Raw genomic sequence first — 25017 nt, forward strand, 5'->3', positions numbered from 1 at the left:
GTTATCAATTTTTACTAGAGTTACTGTGGCATCAGACTTTTCTTTCTCAATGCTTTCTCATGTTGACTGCTAGCTGATTTTTCATATTTTGTTGCTTGTTATTAATTCAGGATAAGAAAATAGCTTTGATAAAATTTACTGGGAAGCATAATCTTTTTTTGTTATGTATTTTATATAGGTGTTTATTTTGGGTTAACCCAGGTTAACCCGGTCCAACCCATCTAACCTGTGACCCAATCACTGGACCGGGTCGATGACCAGGTCGGGTTTTAAAACTATGCTCACAAATTTAAACAAACATAAGTTGTAGAGATTTTGATATACTGGCCTGCAAGTTAGTGTGTTTGTTCGTGTTTGTTCTGCTTTTGCTTCTGTAAATTTTTGCTAGAGTTATTGTGGCATCAATTCTTCCCTAGATTTTTATTTAAGCTGTTGTGCTTAGTTAACCGTGTTTCATGGAGTTACAGTGACATTAAGTTACAGTGACATTAATTAGTTAGTTGATGTTATCAACTTTTACTAGAGTTACTGTGGCATCAGACTTTTCTTTCTCAATGCTTTCTCATGTTGACTGCTAGCTGATTTTTCATATTTTGTTGCTTGTTATTAATTCAGGATAAGAAAATAGCTTTGATAAAATTTACTGGGAAGCATAATCTTTTTTTGTTATGTATTTTATATAGGTGTTTATTTTGGGTTAACCCGGTCCAACCCATCTAACCCGTGACCCAATCACCGGACCGGGTCGATGACCAGATCGGGTTTTAAAACTATGCTCTCAAGTCTCAGCTTCAAAAGGTCAACGATCTTAACATGTAAAATATAAATCAGCGAGTGTTTCCACAAGCTTGACATCAATTTAATGAAATGCCGAATCCATAGGTTCACCCACATAACAATCATTGCAGTAATTCATCCAAAAAAAACCCAACCATTGGAGTACAAAGTATAATTATATACAAAACTAAGCTATTGAAATTGAAAGCGATAATTTTGTCTCAGATGGGGTATTATCATGCGATGGCTGTGTTGGTGGGGAAAAATGTACCTTCCAGGATAAATAAGAAGTCTGACCCATCTCAACATTTCTCCTACAAAACTCTGAAACAGGTCGGTTATTACAATTGATCTTTTTCCTATTCTTTATCATTCTCTTTTGTTGAATAATCTTCTTCTAAGCAATAATATGGGATGATCACGAGAAGAAAAATATTACCACGGCCTCACCCAGATGCTCCAGCAGCACGTTTGTCATATTCACCTTGTTCTTCTTTGGCAAACTCCTCAATCAATTCACGCTGTCTTGGGGTCAAAGTCCTGTAGCAAAAATATTTTCCGTAAGTCATTGTCCATAACATAAGGAACTATCCGGCCATATAGATGGCTATATTTACAATATATATTGTGTTGTCCATATGAACCCTTTGTGGATTATGGGCAAAACACAATGACATGGGATAATCACCAGCAAAGATCTTTCTTGAAGAAAACATCTCGACATATCATTCATCCATTTCTGGTAGTAGTGGACAGGCAGCAAATACATATAAAAGTTAAGCATAGTGAAATAAACTGACAAAGGAAAGAAAACTCACGTTGGAATTTTGACATTGAAGTGCACAAACTGATCACCAAATGAGTAAGAGGCCCGTGCTTTAATCCCTGTCAGAAAACACCAAGAAGTTCTTCCTTTATTTCAGACAAAGGCAGAGTAGTAGAGACCTAACAAAGAATACAAAACACACAGCACAACTGCACATATGAAGGAATAAAGAACATCACCGAGAAACACAACAAAAACTGCTCAGGCTTTTCCATATTTTTCAAAAAATTACAGCAGATTTGAATAAGACATGAAAAGAGTAAACAAAGGCCAGTTTAAAAAATTTTAAGTCTAAATATCCAGAATGCAAGTACAAGAAGACTAACAAGAGGGATCCAGCCAAGTACTAATCTTTAGAGGAAAATCTCTGATGATCTTTTTCCACAATATTCTAGTTATCCCTCATCATACTGAATACCAGAATGTGCATAAATCTATATATCTTAGGATTATGGCTTCATGTAGTAGTAGTAATTAACCACAAGACCACAAAACTCAATCTTGTATAGCAAGAGAAAGAAGAAATATATATGCATGTGCGCATGTGTGCGTCATCATTTATCAATGTGAAACATCTACTAAAAACAGAATGCATAAAAAAAAACCACATGCTTAAAGTATAGATAACCAGAAAACCTTGAGCAGACATATAGCAAAGAAAGATATGTAAGGCAGGAGTAAGGAGAGCAAAAATTGCATTCATCTCACCTTTATTCTTCAGAACCACCTTCTGACCAGGTTGGGTGCCAGGGCGGACCTGAAAATATAAAACATGTTAAGGTGAACAATGAATTGATTTATTTTTTAGCATAATCAAATCAAGCAAAAAGATTGCAACCTTGAGTACAACATCTCCTGTGAGAGTTGGAACTTGGATGGTTCCCCCCAAAATTGCCTGCAAAAGAGCAATCGAATTAACTTTTGCATCTGGCATGGATGCTAAATGGGATTTTATGTTACGACTTGTGACTTAGGTCTATAACAAAAAAAAGCTGCAAGATTTATATGTTTCAACAAGACCACCATCTGAACTGAGTACTACATTTTGTTTAACAAGTATACAAAAAAAGCATTACCCATAACTTAAAATAATGAAAGAATTTGTAAATAAGAACCTTGAAATGCACTGAAACACATAGATAACAGGAATGAATTCTGTTCATTAGAATCTTAGTGTTTTTCTAAAACCATGAAAAAAAAAAGTTTTTACCTGGGTAATGCCTAGAACAGCATCAACATGAATGTTAGAGCCTTCTCTTCGGAAAACAGGGTCTTCCCGGACCTGTGGAGGAGGGAGGAGGAAATTCATAATGACTTCAATAACAAAATGGGATAGATGCAATAGGATCAGGGGAAGCTGACAAGTATCGGATGGGAACAGAGTCTAAGCACACAAAAAGTAAACAAGCAGAGAGAAAGAATGAAATGGAAGAAAGTAAACCACCTAAAGCTAAAATTTCAAAGAACAATCAATTACAGTGGAAAAGGACAGCTACAATAAATGTTCCTTAAAATGCCAACTTTCTACGTATCCAACCGGGACTTCACTATTTCAAATGTTGTCATTACCCTGCATTAAATCCAGCAGACAAGGTGGATCAATCCTCCATGTCACACTACTCTTCTATATCTTGATTCCCACATCCAGCTTGCTAGGCAAGCAATGGCTATTGCATAACCATTTAAAATCAAATAAGATAACAAAACTCATCCAAGAGTTTGCCAGCAGCAAGGCAATTTGAAAACTAAAATGCTACAGGCTTCTTGTTATAATGTCATAATGCAGTAAGAGTGACAACCATCATGCAAATCAAAAGGGAAAAAATTACAAAAAACCATGCCATGGTAAATAATGCCGCAAGGAAATGACCTTGACCTTTTTCTCCATAACAAATTAGAAGAGGACTTGATGTCAAATTACTAATTATTAAAATATTTTTATCTTCATCGTTAAGGCATCGTAAAACATCACACAAGCAAGCAAAGAAATAATTAACACAACATGCAAATATAGCAGCACAAGAGTATTAAATAAGGAGGGAGTTGAATTACCTTGATTGTAACATAGAGATCGCCAGGTTGATTTTTCTCTGGGTCTGCTCCGCCACTTCTAGGGAGCTTCATAGTCTCATTGTCATCCACTCCTGCAGATGCCAAGAAACTCAAAGTCAGTCACCAAAACCAGTAAAAAGTTCCACACAGGAAAATGGACAACCATATCTATAGACCATTTTCACAAATGTTTCCAGAAATCAGAAGTTGAGTTCATTTGAGGATGTCACTATATTTCATCCCTAATACATATCTGGATGGAAAAATTAGGACTGGACAGTAATTGATTGTTTAACACAGGGAAAGCGGTGGACAACTAGCTAGCTTTATCCCCATTTATTGTTTTCTCTGGTTGTCAAAATGGTTCTTGTTTATAATTGAATTTAGCCTTGCCTAATCAGGTTTTTTTTTTTTTTTTTTGTCGAAGGAAATATGTCAATTTTGTAGTTAGTTCATAAATGGTGTGAGGATCTCAGTGGAGTTTATTTTTCAAAGATTAAATCAGAGCCGAGGCTCAAAGCTATCATTGTTTAGGGCTCTTCCATCCCACAAATAGTAGATACCTAGATCTAATGTTTGGCACTAATCTAGCATTCAGTTTTGATTTCTTTAACTTTATGGTTCAGTCTAGCACCCAAGAACTCAGGGTTGAGAGGGACATTGAATTTTATCTCTGGTTTATTTAGCTTCTAACTGCTTTGGGTACCATAAGGAACAGATCTAGAAAAGCATTCAAAGAAACGAGCACATTGTTCCTGTTTCATATGAAATGCCTAATTGAGAGAAAGAGCTAAAACCAAAAAAAACTGTGATGTGCCATTGTAAGACCAGGTTGCGTGGAGCATGTGAGAGTGCTGACCAAAGACAGATAATAAGGCCACAAAATCATACGAGGCAGGAAATTCAACAAGATGCTTCAAGATCTACAGATAAACCTGTTGGAATGTTCAATGAAATTGTCTTTGATCCTCTCACTACTTTGCGTCCATGGCAAGACCTGCAAAAACTCTGGCACCAAGAGTAGAGAAGCATATGCATTAAATTAAAAGATAAAATCAAAGGACTAAGTCCCCTTAAATAATCAAATTTTGGAAGAATAATTTAATAAATCACATTAATAGGCTGTCTACTGAAGAACTTCCAGGCTAGCCGTGGTTCATATAGTAGACTAGAGGTAAACCATAAACCCACAATTAAAAACTTCAACAAAGTTGCAATTTCCTCAAATTTTCTTATCAAGAAAGCAAGGTTTCCTAAAGATTTTGAAAAAAGGGGTTGCCACAGTATATCAAATCTGCCAGATTGCAGAATTCAGAAGCCAAAATTAATGCAATTATATACAACACTTTAAAATAAAAATTTCTACACTGGTGCCAACATACAAAGTAATACCTCTTCAGGTTGCTTCATGAAGAAAGAACAAGTTTTATTGCTTCCCAAAAATTTGCTTATAAAAAATCAATATTTCCTAAAATTACTTAAAGACGACTTGCAGAACCCAGATGAAAACAGACATCGAGTACCATACCGAAACAGTTTGCCCAGTTCCGCCACACTGATCACATGTCTGCTGAAAACTGAAAAAACCCTTTTGCATAGATATCTGCAAATGTAGGAAATGTGATTTGTTACATGGGGAAAGCACCCAGTATTTCCAGAATACATAACACCATCAAACACTTCTGCAAGTGAAACTAACCACGCCTCTGCCTTTACAGCGTTTACACATTTGAGGTTTTACTCCTGGAGGAACACCTTCTCCACCTGGGAAAATGAAAAAAAAAAAAAATCAGACTAGGCCCACTCTCTTAAGAAAATACAAGAGGAGAGCTACAGTTATGAACTAACAAATCCCCCCAAAAAAAGGGAAAGCTTAAGTTGTGCTGTTTGCAAATGCTATCAAGTGAGGAAAATAACCATACCACAAGCTTCACAAGCCACATCAGTCTGAAATGTAATAGTTTTGGTGCATCCCTGAACAGCTTCCATGAAGGAGAGTTCAATGGAAACCTACACATGATGGTTTTAAAAAGAAAATGGAAGTCAAAATTAACTCTAGACCAAAGGAGAGAGCACCAATCAACATGAAAGGAATTTATAAGAACCTTGACATCTTGGCCAGCAACATTTTGTCTAAATATATTGCTGAATATCTGATCTCCATCAACACAAGTGGTGGCATCATGCACATAAAGACAGCATGTTAATTTCAACTATGAAAGTCAAATGTTTAAAAGACCCCCCCCCCTCCCCAACCTGAAAAAAAAAAAAAGTAACTAGCAAATATATTTCTCCTTGTATTGCATTAAACAGCCATTTTGTGGAAATTTTATAAGAAAGCATCTACATAAAGTCTTATACTACAAAGCAGCAGCAACAATTTAATTGCACTGCTGGCTTAATTGTTATAGAGGCATAACAATGACAGCCTCGCTCATTTCAGCCAACAATTTCAATTTCAACCCCAGTAGTTTGCAACTCCATGGAATGTAAGCTCTTGCCCTAAGAAAAAGGCCACCATTATTTAATTTAAGCTTCAGATACGAGGAATTAAACCATGAGATAATGAGATAATTCGCAGTTGAAGAGAAACTATTGAGTTTGAGAGAATCAAAATAAAGAAAAAGGAGACAGAGAGTAATTACATCTTCCATTCTGAAGAAGTCACCAAATGGACTCTCAAATCCTGGTCCACCAGGCTGATAGCTATCTTGGTTTTCAAATGCGTCATGGCCTAGCTATAAGTTTGCAAATATAATGCAAATCAGTACAGATATAAACAGATGAGGATGAGGGACATTAAATCATGTATTGTATAAAAAAGCACTTGCAATGAAGAGAATTTCAATGTATTCTATGGATACTCGCCTTCGAAAAAGGGGGAAAAAAAGGGGGCAGAGATAGATAGAGAATATAGCAGATGTATGCATGCAAAGGTTGGTGTTCTTTTTCTCTTAAAAAATATAGTTTGTAAAGTATGTGAACTTCATACCCCAACGGGATCTTACATTCTTTTAGTTAAGGAATGCAGGCCAAAATGAATAATAAAATTTAAAGACAACAAGAGAATATTCGCATATTGTATAGAATAGAAAGACAAGCACACAAGAGAATCTATAATATACACCACCGAGAGGGTATGGTTTCAAGTAAACTGAGCAAAAAGAATGACCTTACCATATGCTTGGGTTTCAGTGCATGGAAACTTAAAAAAAAAATGTAATTATCCCACCAACTAACCTATCTGCCCAGTAAAATCCCCTAATGTTCCAGATTAAGCCCAATTTTCAAGCTAGAGCAGATGCAATTATTCTTCTGCAAGAATGAGATCCTTAATTGTTTTTGTGGTAAGAAGTTAGCAACTCCTATTTGAAAATAAAACTTCATGTGGGCTGGTTCAGAGACAAGGCTTGACAGTTCTCAAAATTACAGATAGAAATTGCTTTCGCAGGTTGACAGTTGACAACTCAAGCAAAATTATCATGGTAATGGATGCTACAAAACGAAATTCTAGATTATTCTAATAAGGACCTATCCAATACAAACTAGAACCTTTCAATTTAAACCACGATAGAGCTTCTGGATGGTGCTAATTAGTTCTTGCCCTGCCTAAACTTTCAATTTTATTTCACCACTTGACCTTATCTAAACATTACTCCAGCGCTCTCACACTACTAGAAGCACCCACCCAACCTCCCAAAAAAAAAAAAAAACTGCCAGGAGAACACTTTAGCTTGTTCCAACCATGGCTTTTTTTTTTTTTACTTACATTCTCATTTACAAGTCCTAAATCTAAAAACATAGCTAAAGCAAAAGTAATTGTTGAGATCGACTAATGAAAAAATGGATTGCTACATTCATCACCAGACTCTATACAATGGGATTGCTAATTGCATCCCCAGACTATGTATGTAAACAACTACATATGTCACCTTACTCTATTGGCTAATTGTAGTTTATGGATTGGAGGATTTCAACATGCATGCATGTCATCCCAGTTAAGAGCTATAAATTCTCTTTCAGTTATTGCATGTTTTCAATCATTCATTGATATTGTATGCCACTTGGTCATGAGCTATAAAGGCAATCATTTTCCACTTATTCAACAAATACAAAATTAAAATTAAATATGAAACCTGATCATATTGTTCCCGCTTTTGATCATCTTTCAAAACCTGCAACATAACCAACAAAATTTATTCATTCAGTATTCTATGTAAGTTTGAGGAAGAGGCAAAATTCTGTTCTGCAAAATTTACCTCATAGGCCTTTGAAACTTCTTGAAACTTCTTTTCAGCTTCAGGGTCATCTTTGTTTGTATCAGGATGGAGCTTCTTTGCCAGCTGCAGAGTGGCACTAAAGTAAAATCAGAAAACATAAATGAAGCTTAAAAAAAAAGTTGTCAAGTAACAGCTGCATTGCTGCAATCTTATCATGATACAAAGCAAAAACATGAACGCATGGACCAAACACCAAATTACAGAAAAAATAATGCGGGAGAGTTGCAGTATTTGTGCTGAAATATGCAAAGATTAAGACAGGTAATGAAGAGAAAACCTACCCCATAATAAGCTTTCTTTATATCAGATGCACTAGCATTCTTGCTAATTCCAAGCACGTCATAATAATCTTTGGACATATGAGCTAGACCAGAAAAAAAAAATTAAAACGTACATTGTTAGCTACACAAAATGCCCAGGAAATATTTTAGAATACAAAACTAGTAATTGGTAACATCACAAATGTTGCAGCAATTGCAGTGTTAACAAAACAAAACTTGTACAAAAAAAAACACATTCAGGTTAGATTTAAAAAGAAAAATACTAAAAGCAGAGCAAGTAAAATACCAGAGCCATGAATTGACCTCGCAGCACCAATGTTTGCATTTAAAGCTCCCAATAGCAACCAATTTTTTTGGTTAACTGCAAATTTCAAAGCACACAAATCAGAACACGCACCCCCAGAAAAAAAAATTGTTGCAAAGAAAACGAACAGATTAGAGAAACGCATGCATAATTCAGATTCTCTTAAGCTTAATCCACCACAATTTTATAGCTTTTGAAGCCCAAGTCGTTGAAACAACTCAAGAGTCCAAAACTTTAACCGTTCCAGCTATCCAAACAGAGAATCTTAAAGCAACCCATAAAATCAAACACGAAGAAAGCAAATAAAACAAGTGCAAGCTACCATTTTTATAAGTGTGATTGCCAGTAGACCTAACAGGATTATAAACCCCAGCAGTACCGCTCAATCTCCTAAAACTCCCACTTAGTACACTCTTGTATACCTGCAATTAAAACAAAATTACACAAATTAGAAATGTACATTAAAGCAATTCGAAAAGAATGGCAAATTAATAATCAAAGTCATACGGAATCAGCAGAATCTTCGAGGAGGTTGAAGGGGAGAGAACGGCGAGCGAGCCAACCAACAAGCTTGACGCCACGAGACCGAACCATTTGGTGAGTTCTATACTAGGGTTTCAAAAGTCTTGATTTTTCTAGCAATTTATGTGTGTTGGGGAATTATTAGAAAGTTTGGTTCTTTTTCGGTTTTGGGATTTTTTGGGTGGGGGCTTAAACCCTACAATAGCCCTGGTTTTTTAGATTGGAAAGGTTCTCGGAGCTTGAGAGAGAAAAGGAGAGGGTTGTTTCAGTTGGTTTTTTTAAAGGAATCTAGAAACTGGAAAGACAAAACCCTACGGCTACGAGGGCACGGGCCAATCTTGTTGGAGACAGGCACCTTTTTGTGGTGCATTTGGTCCCTTACGTGATACTTTTGTTATATTTTAGTCCTTTATTACTCGTTCTGACATCATCATCTTGTTTTCTATTTTGTAAACATTTGCTTTTTCTTCAATGAATCATAAAATGTGTTTTGATATTACAATATCAAAAATAATTTTTTTAAAATATATATATATATGTATGTATGTATTATTAATATATTTTTAGATAAAAAATAATATAAAAAAATCATTATAATATTATAAAATAGATGATATTTATTTAAAGGATGCTATCAAAAATAATTTTTTAAAATAAAAATATATATATTATTTTAATATATTTTTAAGTGAAGAGTTCTTTGAACTCAATTATTATTACAATCTCAAAGATATATGTAATATGGGGTTTAGCCCATTCTAATTAAAGGATCATGATTAGACAATTCAAAGTAAAGAGACTAAACTAAAAGTGTGTTGATACAGGTTCAGGTGCGCCAGCTACGACCAACAAGCGTGTTGATATCTGCACTCGTGCTTCTCGTGTCACGTGTGTGGTGCTGTATGTGTCAATAAACCTTTAAATATTTATTTTATACCTTCATTTTCTCCTCTTCTTTTTTCTAAATTATAATGCCTTCTTGATATTTCTTTTCTTTGGATTGTACGGTTCACATTGTCCGGCGCTGTGTTGCCAGTGGGGTTTTTTGTTGATTTTTAATATAAAATAAAAAGGTATCAATAGTGTTATGGATGCATTTTTTATATTAATAATTTCTTTAATTGAAGAATATAAATTCAATATTTTCACTTAATAAAATTAATTTAAAAATAAATAAACTATTGAATCATGAATATAATTATTCACGCTGATTGGATATCTAAGCAAGATGCTGACATTCTCATTGAAAAATAAAAAATAAGTATTCATGCAAATATTTTGCATCATGTATTCTTTTTATTTTAAACATGTATTTTTTTTATTTTAAATGTTTTTTATTTATTTTTAAGTTTAATCGCTTGACCGTTGACCGATGTAATTTTGGTAACATAAATATACTATTCAAATACAATTTGTTAATCTAAAATTTAATAGAAAATGATCAAGTATAAATTATAATAATTTTTTAAGGTGAAATTATATAAATGATTGAAAAGATTAATTATAATTTATAAAATTAAACCAAACATTTTAAAACAATAGAGAGAGTATTGATGAAAATAAATTTCAATAAAAAATAAAAAGTTATCTATTGATGAGCTAAACAAACTAGCTCGATTCAACTTATTAAAAAAGATAACCCTAAGTGTACCTAGTTTTGTTATATATTCTAGCTTATTTTTTATTATTTAGAAAATAAAAAAATATTTTTCAATTTTAAAACATTTTAAAATCATTTAGGAAAGTGGATTGAATTTTCATTATTTAAAAAAAATATAATTAAAAATATCACAATAAAATTTATTAAAAAAATTTTATTTATCAATACTAATGATCCAGGGGATAGTATTTTCCTAAAACATGATGATTAAAAAAAAATTCTTTTAAAATTGCTAAAAACTGCCATCAAATCCAATTTAAATTTTTCTATTTAAATTTTGATAGAAAGAGAGGTTATCAAAAGCTAAAAAAAAGGTGATTATTTCTAGTTTGAATCGAATCAGTTATTTAAAAAAAAACTAAAATTAGTTTAAATTGATCTATTTTAAATTTAAACAGGTCAATCCTTATATTTTCAATTTATAATCTATTTAATCCCCATAGAATTTAAATATGCATATATAGAAACACGTGATAAACACGAGTCATGTGGATGAATTGCACATGACTAATAATCAAAGTTGTGAGAATTATCATGTTTGAAATTAAAATTCATAAATTGCCTACAAATCTTATGACCACTAAATATTTATATGATTGTTAATTTTAGAATTTAATCATGACTGAAATTGAAAGTGCAAGAATTATTTATAAATATTTATATAATTATTAATTTTAAAGTTTATAAAATTAATTAAAATATGCATAGACTAACCTAGTCTCATACATTAATAATAATAAAAAGTACAGGAATTGGTTTTGCTAACTTCTAAGACCTGAGTGACTAGAAAATAAGTTTGCTTCAACAATAACATCTAACCTATATTTTTTTAAAAAATAATTTTTTATTTGAAATTAATAAATTTTTAGTGTTTTTGAATTTTTTTATATGTTAATATTAAAAATAATTTTTTAAAAAATAAAAAAATACTATCTTAATATATTTCTAAATAAAAAATATTTTCAACCACGAGCATTTTACCACAATTCCAAAAAAATCACTCAGCCAAATATGATAACAGTGTTCCCGTCGATGAAGGCCTTTCCAGAGCTAGGATCCTTCCTTTCCCTTCTGCGTTTATATTTTGTGTGATTCTGGCGAGGAGCTGATTGCGCGTTCAAAGACACGAAATAAGAGTTTAGAGCTCCGACGAGCCATAATTGAAATCCAACGCGCTGATCATCCCTTAAAAATTCAAGTGGCAAAGCTAGAACAATGATGTCAACTTTCGGTGTTCTCATCAATGCGCTGTTTGTTGCGCTTCATGAAAATTATTATCTAGCCTTTGAATCTTACATATCCACAAATCAAAGCATCTATCTCCATCAAAATCACTAAAATGGCCAAGCACAAGTTGCACAGCTGCAGACTAATTAAGCTTTATATCATAAAAGTAAAAAACAGAGAAGATTTCATGTTAATAGTTCAGAAAAGCACTGGAATTACTTCCTTCTATCCTCTTCTTCGACAAAGAGGTCCGAAGTTCCAAAAGTACCATGATTACCCTGACTAATAAGATACAACTTAAAAAGGGCTTGTTTTTATGGTCCAGAAAAATGGAGCACAAAATCACCTAGTGGATGCATCATTTCAGGGCTCAGGCCGATGACCCACATGGAAGATCAAAAGAGTATTCGTTAAAAACACACGTTCTACGTCTTTTCTTTCAACTTCTCTCGACATAAAGTGCAAATATCCAGTAACTCAGGGTAGCATTCATGGTGATCTATGATCAAAGAGAACTTATGCGCGATTGTTTATTTCAGGTCAAGAGACATAAGTGCAGCTCGAGGCCCTCCATTGCATTTTAAAGTGGAATGCCAAAATTGTGAAAATTATTTGTGATTAAAATAATAGCCTGAAACTTTACTAGTCCATCGGAGCAACTACAGATCCTCCCTAACACAACCATTCTTTCTGAGGCTCCCTTTTCTTCTTCAGGCAAAACCGATACGGATTTTGTTATGTATTTTGGACTAAGCAAAACAGTAGGAAACTCGAATCAAATCCAGCAATAGGGTATTGCAGAGTTCCTAGCCCTAGATAGATACCCTGCTCTTTACTCTTTCGTGTTTCTTTTCCTTTTCTTTCGGTTATTTTTTTACACCCTCCATTTTGATTGTTTGTTTCTAAGAGGGAATTGATATGTTTAGCAGGAGTAAATATCTTGCCTTTGTTTTTTTTTTTTTTTTTTTTATCAGGGAAAAACTTGAGTTTCAAATAGTATTTTAGAATGTCTAGCCGATGAAGTTTTGTCAAAGAAACTATTTAAAAATTGAAAGAAATAAAAAGTTGATTTAGAAACATGAAAATATTATTTTTAAATTATTTATTTATCTTGTATAACTTTTTTCTAATACAACTAATCCTTCTAAATTTCTAAAAAGTTAAAAAAATACGTTTTATATCTTGTATATATATTAACAAGTTTACTTAAAATGCTATGTTTGTTAATATTATAACATAATAAACTTATATTATTATTAGTGAAATAATTATATTTTAAATTAAATTAAATGACTACTACATAGGTTTATTCCAACGTTTATAAATGTTAAAATTAATTAAAGAAATTAAAGAAATAAATTCAAAAAACAAATCAATTTCACTTAGTTAACCCACTAAAAAAGTTTATTAATTCATCATGAATTTCACTTAATTTATTATATATAAAAATCCACACTTATAAAAAGGGTATTTCTTTTTAAAATGAAATAATTTTTTTATTCATTTACCAACTACTTCGTCACTCTAAATTAAAAATAAATTAAAACTGACTAAACAAAGGATACAGCAATAACAACAAATACGGTTTAAAGCAAGTGAAAGAATAATGCATAGGAAAGGCATCTTTCACCAAGCTCACATGAGTGAGTTCCCTCCCGAGCTTGAGGTTATACTTCTGCTTTCTTTCAGCTCTGTCAATGACCTTTAACTCATTCTATTTGTCTCCCTTTAGTTTTCTTCACGAGGGTGTTGCTGGCCACGGAAGAAAGGCATGTCCTAAGTACACAGGGTTAAGCAAATTACCTTCTATCACTGACCAACGTATCATTGATGGTAAACCTCATCCATTACAAATTTTCAGCTCTGACAATCGGCATGCAGGGCTTTATGTAATGTTCACAGCTGGAAGCATGGAAGTATTCTTAAAATTTTATTAAAAATTTTAAGTTATTAAATTAAGATTATTTTTTAATATAATATTAAAGTTTTGATCATAAGTTTGAAACTCATCATCTCTATTTATATGATAAAATTTATCACAAGGTAGTATCATCTCTATAAATTTTAAAATTAAAAAGGCTTTCATTTAAAAAAATATATTAAAAAATAATATAATTTTTATTTTAAAAAATAATATAAATTATATTTTAAAACTTTACTTAAAAATTTAAAAATTTAAATTATTGCATTAAAATAGTTATTTAATATTTGAGAGGTATGAGACAAGTTAGCTTAAAGAATAAGTGAAATGCATGAGAATCATATCAACGTGAAAACAACAGAAGTTAATACCAGCTTCAAGAAAAAATCAGGCATCATGTACCTACATCGAGAGGTATTAGATTATTCTCAAAAAAAGAAAAAAAAATGGAGAGAGAGATACCGGACTGATCCCTTTCTTGACAAAGATGTCAAACTTTTGAGTGTAGAAAGGAAAAGAAAACAAGAGAAGATTAGACCGCTAACATGCACTAGTTCATCCTATCAAAATCTAACTTCCATTTTACTTTTTCTTCGAGTTCTTACTAACATGCAGGACACCAGTTTATCATATTTCGTGGAGAAATAAGCTTATTTTTGTTAGTTTATTACTTTCACAAACTAATAGTATGGTCTATATTCACTTTCCCACTTTAAAATAAAGTTTATTCTTTCCCTCCATTTTGCTCTTCTTGCCCATCCTAGTTTTTCTACAAAACTTGAAGGTAGCTTCTCCATCAAAGCATTCCTTTCTTCAACAAACAATTCAAAGCCAGTACAGTGAGTGAGAAAGAACCTTAACAGTAATTCTTTCCATTTATACTGTAACTTGGTGACTGGAACTTCTTTGCTTCAACTTTGAGTTTCAGATATCTTGCAGGTAGCCACTTCCTTGTAGCTTCCGACACCAGCAAAGTAACCAAAACAAAAGGAGTATGAAGCTAGTGGTAGAAGTAGTAGATGCTCATAATCTTATGCCCAAAGACTGCGAAGGGTCAGCTAGTCCATTTGTAGAAATCGATTTCCAAAACCCACTAAGTAGAACCAAAACCATCCCAAAGAACCTCAACCCTGTTTGGAACCAGAAACTTCTCCTTGATCTGTACGAAACTAAAAACCGCCATCACCAATCCATTGAGGTCTCCGTTTACAACCAGAGCAGACCAATCCCTGGCCGAAACTTCCTTGGTATAACTAGAATTTCGTGTTCAAGTGTTATCAAGAAAGGTGACGAGGTTTATCAAACTTTCTAATTAGAAAAGAAGTGGTTTTCCTCGACTGTTGTCAAAGGTGAAATTGGCCTTAAAATCTATACCTCACCAGTATCCGAAACAAAAGTTCCTCCTCTTCCCTCTCCACCGTCTAATACACCAGAACCATTAGAAACCCCTGCTTCTTGTTCTCCTCTCCCCACTATTACTCATATTGCAGAAAATACCGACCTTGATTTCAAGACACTAGCTGCTCTTCCTAAAGCAGGGACTCTTCATACCTCAAAAGCTATTACAGAACAACCTGAGAAAAAGATTTCTGCAATTGCCGAAACCAATGGTGGTGTTCCTGAAAAGGAGCCAAAGAAGAGCAATAAAGAACCTGTCAAAATAAGAGCGGACACCACTCAACACGCACATCAACACCAAATCCTGCAGCAACCCAGCCTATCGGTTGAGAAACTACCAAACGGCACCCCTTGCACAATGCATCCTGCTAATCCACCAGCCCATTCTAGCGATCCAGATGACTTCGACTTGAAGGACACCAACCCCAAGTTAGGGGAACGGTGGCCAAGTGGTGGAGCATATGGAGGAAGAGGATGGATGAATGGCGAGAGATATGCAAGCACTTTTGACCTTGTTGAGCAGATGTCTTACCTTTATGTTCGAGTTGTGAAAGCCAAAGACCTTCCTCCGAGCCCCATCACTGGAAGTTGCGATCCTTATGTGGAGGTGAAACTTGGGAACTACAAGGGCAGGACAAGGCATTTCGAGAAGAAAATGAACCCAGAGTGGAACCAGGTCTTTGCTTTCTCAAAAGAGCGAATGCAGTCATTAGTGCTTGAAGTTTTTGTCAAAGACAAAGAAATGGTGGGCAGAGATGATTATCTTGGAAGAGTAGTTTTCGATTTGAATGAAGTTCCAACTAGAGTTCCACCAGACAGTCCACTGGCTCCTCAATGGTATAGGCTGGAGGACCGACGAGGAGAAGGGAAGGTGAGAGGAGAGATTATGCTTGCGGTTTGGATGGGAACGCAGGCAGATGAAGCCTTTCCAGATGCATGGCACTCTGATGCTGCCTCAGTATATGGAGAGGGTGTACTCAACATCCGCTCAAAAGTCTATGTATCACCAAAATTGTGGTACCTAAGAGTGAACGTGATTGAAGCTCAGGACGTGGTGTCAAATGATAGGGGCCGCTTCCCAGAAGTATTTGTAAAAGTTCAAGTTGGGAATCAAGTTCTCAGGACAAAGATTCATCCAACTAAAACAGCTAATCCCCTCTGGAATGAAGATTTGGTGTTTGTAGTGGCTGAGCCTTTTGAGGAGCAGGTCTTCCTGACTATTGAGGATCGAGTGACCCCATTAAAAGATGATGTCTTGGGGAAAATAAGCCTGCCCCTCAACATTTTTGAGAAGCGATTAGATCACCGGCCTGTTCATTCTCGCTGGTTCAATTTGGAAAAATTTGGTTTTGGTGTCTTGGAAGCTGACAGGAGGAGAGAGCTTCAGTTTTCAAGCCGTATTCACCTAAGAGTTTGTCTTGAAGGTGGATACCATGTACTGGATGAATCGACAATGTACATCAGCGATCAAAGACCAACAGCAAGGCAGCTGTGGAAGCAACCAGTTGGGATATTAGAAGTGGGAATCTTGGGTGCACAAGGTCTTCTTCCAATGAAGATGAAGGATGGCCGAGGGAGTACAGATGCCTACTGTGTCGCTAAGTACGGCCAGAAATGGGTTCGCACAAGAACAATCCTTGAGACTTTCAATCCAAAATGGAATGAGCAGTACACTTGGGAAGTTTACGATCCCTGCACGGTGATAACATTGGGAGTTTTCGACAACTGCAATTTAAGAGGAGGCGAGAAACCAAATGCTGCAAATGCAGCACGAGATTCAAGAATTGGAAAGGTAAGAATTAGACTGTCAACTCTAGAAGCTTACAGGATTTACACACATTCTTATCCACTTCTTGTTCTGCACCCACATGGTGTGAAGAAAATGGGTGAGCTCCAATTGGCAGTTAGATTCACCACCCTCTCTCTAGCTAACATGATTTATGTCTACGGGCATCCTTTGCTGCCTAAAATGCACTACTTGCACCCATTCACAGTCAACCAGGTAGACAGTTTGAGATACCAAGCCATGAATATTGTAGCTGTGAGGCTCGGCCGAGCCGAACCACCTCTGAGAAAAGAGGTGGTGGAGTACATGTTAGATGTGGATTCTCACACGTGGAGTATGAGAAGAAGCAAAGCCAACTTCTTCAGAATCATGTCACTTATTTCGGGTTTGTTCACCATGAGCAATTGGTTTGTGGACATTTGCCAATGGAGGAACCCAATCACATCAGTGTTGGTTCATATCCTCTTTCTGATATTGATTTGGTACCCAGAGTTGATCCTTCCAACTCTCTTTCTCTACATGTTCCTCATTGGATTATGGAACTATAGGTTCCGACCAAGACACCCATCTCACATGGACACTAAACTTTCATGGGCAGAAGCAGTGCACCCAGATGAGCTTGATGAAGAATTTGACACGTTCCCAACTTCTAAATCCCATGACATAGTTCGAATGAGGTACGACAGGCTTAGAGGAGTTGCCGGAAGGATCCAGACCGTGGTTGGAGACATAGCAACACAGGGGGAGAGATTTCAGTCTCTACTCAGCTGGAGAGATCCAAGAGCAACCAGTCTTTTCATTGTGTTCTGTCTTTGTGCAGCCGTAGTGCTCTATGCAACTCCTTTCAGAGCGGTGGCTCTAGTTGCTGGTTTGTATTATTTGCGGCATCCTAGGTTTCGAAGCAAGCTACCTTCTGTGCCCAGCAATTTCTTCAAGAGATTGACAGCTCGAACAGACAGCTTACTGTGATCCTGTTAGCAGTGCTTGAGTTCTGAGAGCACATATCTTCTACTTTCTGTTAACCAACCCGCTTCTTTCTTCTTTTCTTGTAAGCTACAATAAAAGCCTTCCTAGTATTTCTCAATAAGCTGTCCTTTGAAATAGGGATGATTGCTGTTGAGTGTTGATCCGTAAAGGACACCAAGTGCTCAGGGTGGCAGGGAGCCTGGTACTCGTGGATGAACCATAAAATGCTTCCTTCTGATTGTACATGCTTTTACTGAAATTCTGCTTTCCTGTTCCTACTCCAACTCGCCGTGCTATCATAATGAAACAAAAGAGTGGTTTATTGGGTGGTTTTTTTTTCCAACAGGTCTGGATTTGAGAGACGACCTGTAACAAAACAAGACTTCACCTAGTATGGCACCAAGGCGAAACAGAGAGAACAAGCAATATCCTAAAGGCAAATAGTGAATCATTTTCTTCATTTTTAAAATTTCTGAGAAGGTAGCAACCCAGCAGCATCTCAAAAAAGTGCACATTTAAACTCACTCTAATACCAATCGCAACACCAAACTAAGAAACTTGACAGCATTCAAAGTTTCAAACGACGAAACGTGCCATTGACGAACAGCTAAAGGCCACATGAATGGCCAGCCTACCAAACGGTTAACATCTTGAAAAACCAAGCAAAACTTGAAAAAGCTGTTACAGGAATTTTCAGTTCCATGCATTCTCCATACCCATAGATGATTGATCGGGAAAATGACTTGTCAACTGTCAGTTACCGTTGATTACTCCAGCTAATCCAAAGCAGAAAATGTTCACAGCCCAGGGGAAAATTGGGTGTTTCTATATCACTAGCACAACAGTAAAAACAACCACTACTAACAAAGGCAAAGATAATAACATGGCTCATCATTGCAACTTCAATCTAAAACAGAGACTAACAATTCAAAAGAACCAAATCACATGAAAAATAAATAGCAGTCACTTGCACCACAAAATGAAAAATGGGATACAAAAATCACTTGCACAAAACAGTGCCTTGTAAGAGGTTCATATATTGCCAAAAACACTAGGAAAGTGCAGCTGCTACGATAAAGTTCAAACAAAATACAATAAGAAAGTAGCTCAAGAGAAACGATCCTAATCTTTTCCTTTAGAACACAAGCTCGTGAGGCTTCATTCCATCCTTGAGAGAGAACCTTGCGCCCAAGTATGCCTTCAAATCTGGAACACACTCGAGTGATTTAATGAGTGGTGCATCCACTGCCTTCTGGTCATCCTTCTTCTCTTGTGGGAGAGCATTCTCACCCTGTAATTTGGGAATAGAAGATCATAAATTTCAGGATTAAACAGAGAACATAAATAAATAGAATGGAACAACATATAACTAATGACCACCAGCAAACACACCTCTTTATCTGCCTCAAAGAAGTTGCCCTCTCCCTTTTTCTTCTTCTTCTCAGCCTTCTTGCCAAAATATTTATCATCAAACTTCTCCACATTAACACCAGAGATGTCAACCTTAGTGGAAGTTCCAATCACATAAGATTGGTTGACTCTCCTAAGAGGAACACCATTGATCTTAAATGGTCCTGCAGCAATGGTAAACAGTATCATAATTTCATGCAGGAAAACAATTTTCACTGCAATATCAAGTCAAAGAATTTCCATACTAAGCCATATCGTGAATTTTTTTACATAACAATATAGAACATCCAATATGTAAATGATCAAGTACTGCTGTGAAGCCAATATCACAGACATTATCACCAATTCAAGCTTCAAATCACAGCTTTGAGATCATCGGTAATATAATTTCTGTTCTCCAACCAAGATCAGTAATGCACATGCCCAGTGATACTTGATGAACGAAAATACACTATTACAAGGGAACACCATTCGATATAAAAGACAACAAACAAATCGAGCTCACCAGTGACTAGAAGCAATCCTGAAGGAAGCTGCTTGAGGAACACAACTCTCTTGCCCTTGAACCTCCCAACAAGAATGATCAAAACAGTCCCTGGGGTAATACTATCCCTGCAACATCATATAAACAACAAAGAAAATATAGATTACAGCATGCCTTAAATAACACATCGCTGATGCTTCAGCAGCCAAAACTACCCATAAATGAACTTTTCTAATACAATAAATCTCTACCATTTCAAAATGAGATAGTCAATAGGAAACACATAACTCAAAACCACATTATACAAAAACTCGAAAAGAGAGCAAACCAAAACCATGAAACAGACTAAAAAGCAACCGATAAAACATTTTAAAATTCAATAAATGAATCCATAAAGAGAGCAATATAGCTAAAGGTAAACCTGAGCTTGGTGGGCTTAGGCTTGCGCCTGTTAGGCAGTGGCCTCTTGACATCATCAGCCGGGTAAAACTTAGGTGGTTTCTCAGCAGGGGCGGCGTCTTTAACTTTAGGAGCGTGTTTGGGGAAAACACCGCCGTTTTTGGCCTTGATAGCCCACAACCCTCTCTTGCGGTACATCTGTGACCTCGAGTACTTACCGATCCCTCGAACCAGATCTGGGTTTCTGGATACATGTGGTGTCTTCCTGGGAGCCATTGATTCCGAATGAGGTTTGTCTCTCACTCTCTCTCTCTGAAAAATGGCCACAAACCCTAGTGGGGAGAATTTTGAGGAGTTATACATGCGGCGTTTTATATAGGGATGTTCAGTAAGAGGGGAAAAAACCCTAGAAACCCTAATTCCTGTTATTGGGTAATGGGCTTGGTTTTGGGTTGTGCTGGTGCCCTTGGTTTCTGGCTTTGCGGTGAGCCTGAAATTTTCTTGAAACCCTATTTTTTGTAGGCCGTGACCCATATTATAGTTTTCATCTTATGGACAGAGTTAGCAACACAATTTTTTGACCTTTTCTATTTAAATATCTTTACTTTTATTTTTTATATCTAATTGTCTGAGCTTTTTATTTATTTTTTAAAAAGTAATTTTTTTTTAATTTATTTTCTATGTACTCACGTTGTTATTAAATTAATTAATTTTTTTTGCAAGATTTTTTAATTAAAATTATATAGAAATAATTTTTTGAATTTTTTAATCAATAAATCAAAAATACATAAAAAATATTTATTAATTTAATTTTTTTTTCTGAAAAACAATCTAAAAAACACTATGAATTGAATGCATTACAAAACAAACTCTGTATCCAATACTTTGATCTTCAAAAATTAATCACTGAAATATCACTTTCAATCATAGGTGAATTTATTCAAATTTAATAGAAGGATCTGGCAAAAAAAATTCAAACAATTTTAAAAATTATTATGTAGCACCAAATCCAATCCATCAGGAGGGCAGGATGGTAACTTGAGAGAAATTTTCCGGATATGCTATCCAACCCTTCCAGTCTCTGCTACAAAACCCTCCCATTCTCGTCCCTCCCGTTCCACAGAGAAAAAATGGCAACAATCTCATCTCTTACAACACAACTACCCACGTCCACAAAACTTGCTCTTTCAACAAACCAGTCAAAACCCTCTTTCCAAATCCTCAAACCAGCAAGCCCTTTTAACCATTTCCCTAAATTCACACATTTACATAAAATTCTAAACACCAAAGCCCCCCAAAGGCTCTTTGCAGTAACTGAAGAAACAGCACCGGCTGCTGCAGTAGATCCTTCTTCAGAGGCTGCTAGGAGGCTGTACGTTGGAAATATTCCCAGGACTCTGACTAATGAGGAGCTTACAAAGATTGTTGAAGAACATGGTGCTGTTGAAAAAGCTGAGGTAAATTATCGACTAATGGTTTCTTAATTGGTTTGTCTCCTCTTAAAGCATGGATATTAGATGGACAGAGAGTTGTGCGGAGCTGCATTACCATGGAATGAGTGTTGGATTTTTTTTTCCTGATGGCAATTTTCTTGATTCATAGTGGTTGAGTATGGGGAAGTGATTTAATAGAACAATTCCTAAATATTCTTTTCCGATTTTTTCTAGGATTGAAACTCGATGCGGTTTGTTTGTTTTGGTTTTGGGAAAATTTTAAAAGGATTTCAGCTAAGCATCAAAAAAGAATGTTATTTTTTTCCAGAATTGATCTAATTTACTATAATTTATATTATTGCTCTAGCCCGTGGGTTGATGATTTTTCCTTGTTGTTTGCTGAGGCTGTTGGTTCAATCAAACTGTGATTTCTTTCTATTGGAATGTCTGAACTTGATTTTATATGCTGAGAAGTCAAGGAAATGTGATAATTTTGCGCAAACAGTATCATTTCTTTTAGAGATGGCTTCTTTTCAGACTTAAAAAGGTATCCTGAGATTATCCAAAATAAATGGAGAGTATCAGAATAACGTCCAAAATCAGTAATTTGTGCACAAAATCATAAAATGGGCACGGGACTCATTCTTTAAAGCACTCCACAGAAAACAATTTCTGAACAAGCAGTTGCTTTTTTTCTTAGAGGTCATTGAGCCTCTTCTCAGTATACCTTTCACAAGTTACGAGTCCATTATCCACCAAATCTTGGGAGAGAACTATTGAGGTTGAGTATTCCTATGACCAATTTTGGATAGGCTTCGACCTTAATTTTAAATTACCAATAAGTCAACTCCTCTGATCATTCTTTCGGTTTTTCTACACCAAGCAAACACCATTCCCTCACTTATTTCTTCTACCAAACAATCTGCTTTTACGTTATCAGGTCAATCCATTATATTCCTCTGCTTGCATTATTATTTTCAAAACGATTAATATCACACGGTAGCGCCCTGAGAAGATGTGTCAGTTTCTCCTATTAGTGTGCCACTGGACCATTTTATCAGTTGTATCCATGTGTCAAAAAATAGCTCGATGGTAATAACTAGAACTTAAATGGTAAGTTTAAACTGGTCAACCTAAATTTAACCTATTGGAAGAAAAGTGGGGAGGGAAGATGCAATTATGTGTGCACCTATGCGCCAGCATGTGAGTATAACTTCATTATAGGTTATGAATGTCTAAATAGGTCATTTAAAACTCTGCGCATAACTTCTACCATTTGAAATCCTCTTTTTTGACTTCATGCATAAGTCTGGCACTCCCATTAAGAGAATTTGATGTGTAGGATTCCTATTCTCGAGATAACTTCATTTTCTTGTTTCCTTTATAGGTTATGTATGATAAGTACTCGGGTAGGAGTCGCCGATTTGCATTTGTTACGATGAAAACTTCTGAGGATGCAAATGCGGCAATTGAGAAACTGAATGGCACTGTAAGCATTGCCAATTCTCGATCTAATTGAATGGCACTTCACAAACACTGAATGATTCTTTATGTTGGTTTTCCATTGCAGGAAATTGGAGGTCGTGAGATCAAAGTAAACATCACAGAGAAGCCTTTGCAGTCATTAGATCTGCCTTCTGTCCAATCAGATGAATCCCAATTTGTTGACAGCCCTTATAAGGTTTATGTGGGAAATCTTGCTAAAACAGTAGCAACGGAAACACTCAAGAACTTTTTTTCTAAGAAGGGAAAGGTTCTCAGTGCAAAGGTTTCACGAGTTCCAGGGACCTCAAAATCTAGTGGGTTTGGGTTTGTAACATTCTCTTCAGAGGAGGATGTAGAAGTTGCCATCTCATCTTTTAACAATTCTGTGAGTTACTTGCAGCCTTGCTACATTTAACTAGTGATTGAGTTTCTAGATCACAGAAACTTCATGCACCTGCACCAACACTCTGTTCATCTAAGGCATACACTCCCATCATGCATTCTTGTTTATGGGTATTTATTTATTACAGAAGCAGTATCCTGCATGCTTCGTCCTTTCAAATCACTAGCCAATTATCAGGACCTTTTAGCACAATTAGACCCTTGCTGTATATTTTTATCACATACTTGGCTGTTTCATTTATCTGATAATTGTTGGTCACTGCAGTTGTTGGAAGGGCAACCAATTCGTGTAAACAAGGCCTAGTATAGTTTGCGCATTTTTGGATTTGAGGAGTTGAGCTGTATTTTGAAAATCTGTTGCAAGCTAGTGGTTTAGTCATGTATTCATCTCATTGTCGTGATCTTATGATTCTGCTGTATGTTCTGTAATTGTTGTAATTTCTAGCTCACTGTTAGTTATAATCGCATGCAACTTTTTTTAAAAAAAATAAAAAAAAATTGTTCTAGCATCTTCTATTTATGAATGTTACTTCAAAAGGATTAAAAAAAATTGTTCTAGCATGAAAATGGTGCTTCTATTTATGAATGTTACTTCAAAAGGATTAAACGAGTCAAGCTAGGCCGAGCCAAATGGAAAGCCGTGTTCCATGGGCTTGGGGGGTTAAACATAGATTGAGTTTCAGGCTTCGAGTTGGTTCCGAGGTTCGCTTATGCTGTTTCTTCTCCGGCCAACTTTATTCTTAAAAAACCATGTTGAAATCGAAATCAAATCAGCTTGCCTATAATCTTATGTAAGGACCTGGTTTATAATTTGACTGAAGTGATAGGTATAGTGGGCTTGATACGTACTTCCAGATTGCAGTGAAAGAAGCTTCCCTTCTATGCTCTTATATGCCTTTTAATCTTCTCGTCTAGAACCAATTCACCAGTGCAGCGAGTTTTGTTTTGAAAATAAATAGCAAGAGGGGAAAAATTATTTGGAAGCACGAAATGACAATTTCATCAGATATTATCCTGGGCAACATTTCTCATAATTAATTGGTACTGGCATGAAGGAATTATTTAAAGTAAATTTTTTTAAGTAAATTTTAAGAAAGTATATTATAAGAAAGTAAATTATTTTTTGATATTTGATAGGATAATAAAAAATAATTTAAAAAATAATTTCTAGTGTTTGGTTATATCATGGATAATTAGTTGAAAAATAATTTATTAATAATTTATTTTATTAAGTTTATTAAAATAATAGAAAACAAATCTTAAAAATTTAAAAGTTGAATGAGAAATCATCTCAAGTAAAATAAATAATAATTAAAATAATAAAGATCAAATCTAAAAAATAAAAAATGAAAGATGAAGAAATTAAAATAATAATAATTAACATTTCATAAATTATTTCAAATA

The 25017-nt window shown here is 35.2% G+C and overlaps 4 protein-coding genes across 5 annotated transcripts; 2 read left to right on the plus strand and 2 right to left on the minus strand.

The window, feature by feature from the left end:
- Nucleotides 1-814: 814 nt before the first annotated feature.
- Nucleotides 815-9371, minus strand: LOC105113056 (chaperone protein dnaJ 1, mitochondrial-like). Of its 2 annotated transcripts, XM_011009057.1 has the most exons (19): nt 9028-9371; nt 8843-8942; nt 8503-8577; nt 8217-8299; nt 7915-7998; nt 7792-7830; nt 6301-6393; nt 5761-5808; nt 5578-5665; nt 5355-5419; nt 5184-5258; nt 4591-4663; nt 3656-3747; nt 2814-2885; nt 2442-2498; nt 2312-2360; nt 1596-1662; nt 1217-1317; nt 815-1101 (listed from the first exon to the last, which is right to left on the minus strand). In XM_011009057.1, the coding sequence occupies exons 1-18, from the start codon at nt 9112-9114 to the stop codon at nt 1224-1226; spliced, it is 1341 nt and encodes a 446-aa protein (XP_011007359.1). In that variant the 5' UTR covers nt 9115-9371; the 3' UTR covers nt 815-1101; nt 1217-1223. The 2 variants fall into 2 exon arrangements, with proteins under 2 accessions (XP_011007359.1, XP_011007358.1); XM_011009056.1 differs by having other exon boundaries at nt 815-1317; nt 9028-9370.
- Nucleotides 9372-14774: 5403 nt separating this feature from the next.
- LOC105113057 (multiple C2 and transmembrane domain-containing protein 2-like) lies at nt 14775-18339 on the plus strand. The gene is given in 1 exon segment (XM_011009058.1): nt 14775-18339. A coding segment is annotated over 1 exon segment (3159 nt). The 5' UTR covers nt 14775-14844; the 3' UTR covers nt 18004-18339.
- A 562-nt stretch (nt 18340-18901) lies between these two features.
- Nucleotides 18902-20647, minus strand: LOC105113059 (60S ribosomal protein L6-like). The gene is made up of 4 exons (XM_011009059.1): nt 20316-20647; nt 19916-20022; nt 19393-19574; nt 18902-19291 (listed from the first exon to the last, which is right to left on the minus strand). The coding sequence occupies exons 1-4, from the start codon at nt 20567-20569 to the stop codon at nt 19136-19138; spliced, it is 699 nt and encodes a 232-aa protein (XP_011007361.1). The 5' UTR covers nt 20570-20647; the 3' UTR covers nt 18902-19135.
- A 717-nt stretch (nt 20648-21364) lies between these two features.
- PSRP2 (RNA-binding (RRM/RBD/RNP motifs) family protein) lies at nt 21365-24093 on the plus strand. Its single transcript, XM_011009060.1, has 4 exons — nt 21365-21750; nt 23114-23215; nt 23297-23596; nt 23879-24093. Exons 1-4 carry the CDS (start codon nt 21424-21426, stop codon nt 23915-23917), a joined length of 768 nt encoding a protein of 255 aa, XP_011007362.1. The 5' UTR covers nt 21365-21423; the 3' UTR covers nt 23918-24093.
- Nucleotides 24094-25017: the final 924 nt, after the last annotated feature.

The sequence above is a fragment of the Populus euphratica genome, unplaced genomic scaffold, assembly GCF_000495115.2.
Source record: "Populus euphratica unplaced genomic scaffold, PopEup_1.0 scaffold385.1, whole genome shotgun sequence".
Lineage (NCBI taxonomy): Eukaryota > Viridiplantae > Streptophyta > Magnoliopsida > Malpighiales > Salicaceae > Populus > Populus euphratica.

Bases quoted from the DNA above. Each gene is read 5' to 3' on its own strand.
- LOC105113056 (XM_011009057.1), bottom strand. From the start codon at position 9,114: ATGGTTCGGTCTCGTGGCGTCAAGCTTGTTGGTTGGCTCGCTCGCCGT. The intron at 5,666-5,760 runs GTTCTTATAAAT...CATCATGTGTAG, and splicing joins TTGCTGGCCAAGATGTCAAG to GTTTCCATTGAACTCTCCTT. The intron at 1,318-1,595 runs GTGAGTTTTCTT...TTTTTGCTACAG, and splicing joins TTCAATGTCAAAATTCCAAC to GACTTTGACCCCAAGACAGC.
- PSRP2 (XM_011009060.1), top strand. From the start codon at position 21,424: ATGGCAACAATCTCATCTCTTACAACACAACTACCCACGTCCACAAAA. The intron at 23,216-23,296 runs GTAAGCATTGCC...TTTCCATTGCAG, and splicing joins TTGAGAAACTGAATGGCACT to GAAATTGGAGGTCGTGAGAT. The intron at 23,597-23,878 runs GTGAGTTACTTG...TGGTCACTGCAG, and splicing joins TCTCATCTTTTAACAATTCT to TTGTTGGAAGGGCAACCAAT.
- LOC105113059 (XM_011009059.1), bottom strand. From the start codon at position 20,569: ATGGCTCCCAGGAAGACACCACATGTATCCAGAAACCCAGATCTGGTT. The intron at 20,023-20,315 runs GTTTACCTTTAG...ATGATGTTGCAG, and splicing joins CCTAAGCCCACCAAGCTCAG to GGATAGTATTACCCCAGGGA. The intron at 19,575-19,915 runs GTGAGCTCGATT...CCATTGCTGCAG, and splicing joins AGGATTGCTTCTAGTCACTG to GACCATTTAAGATCAATGGT.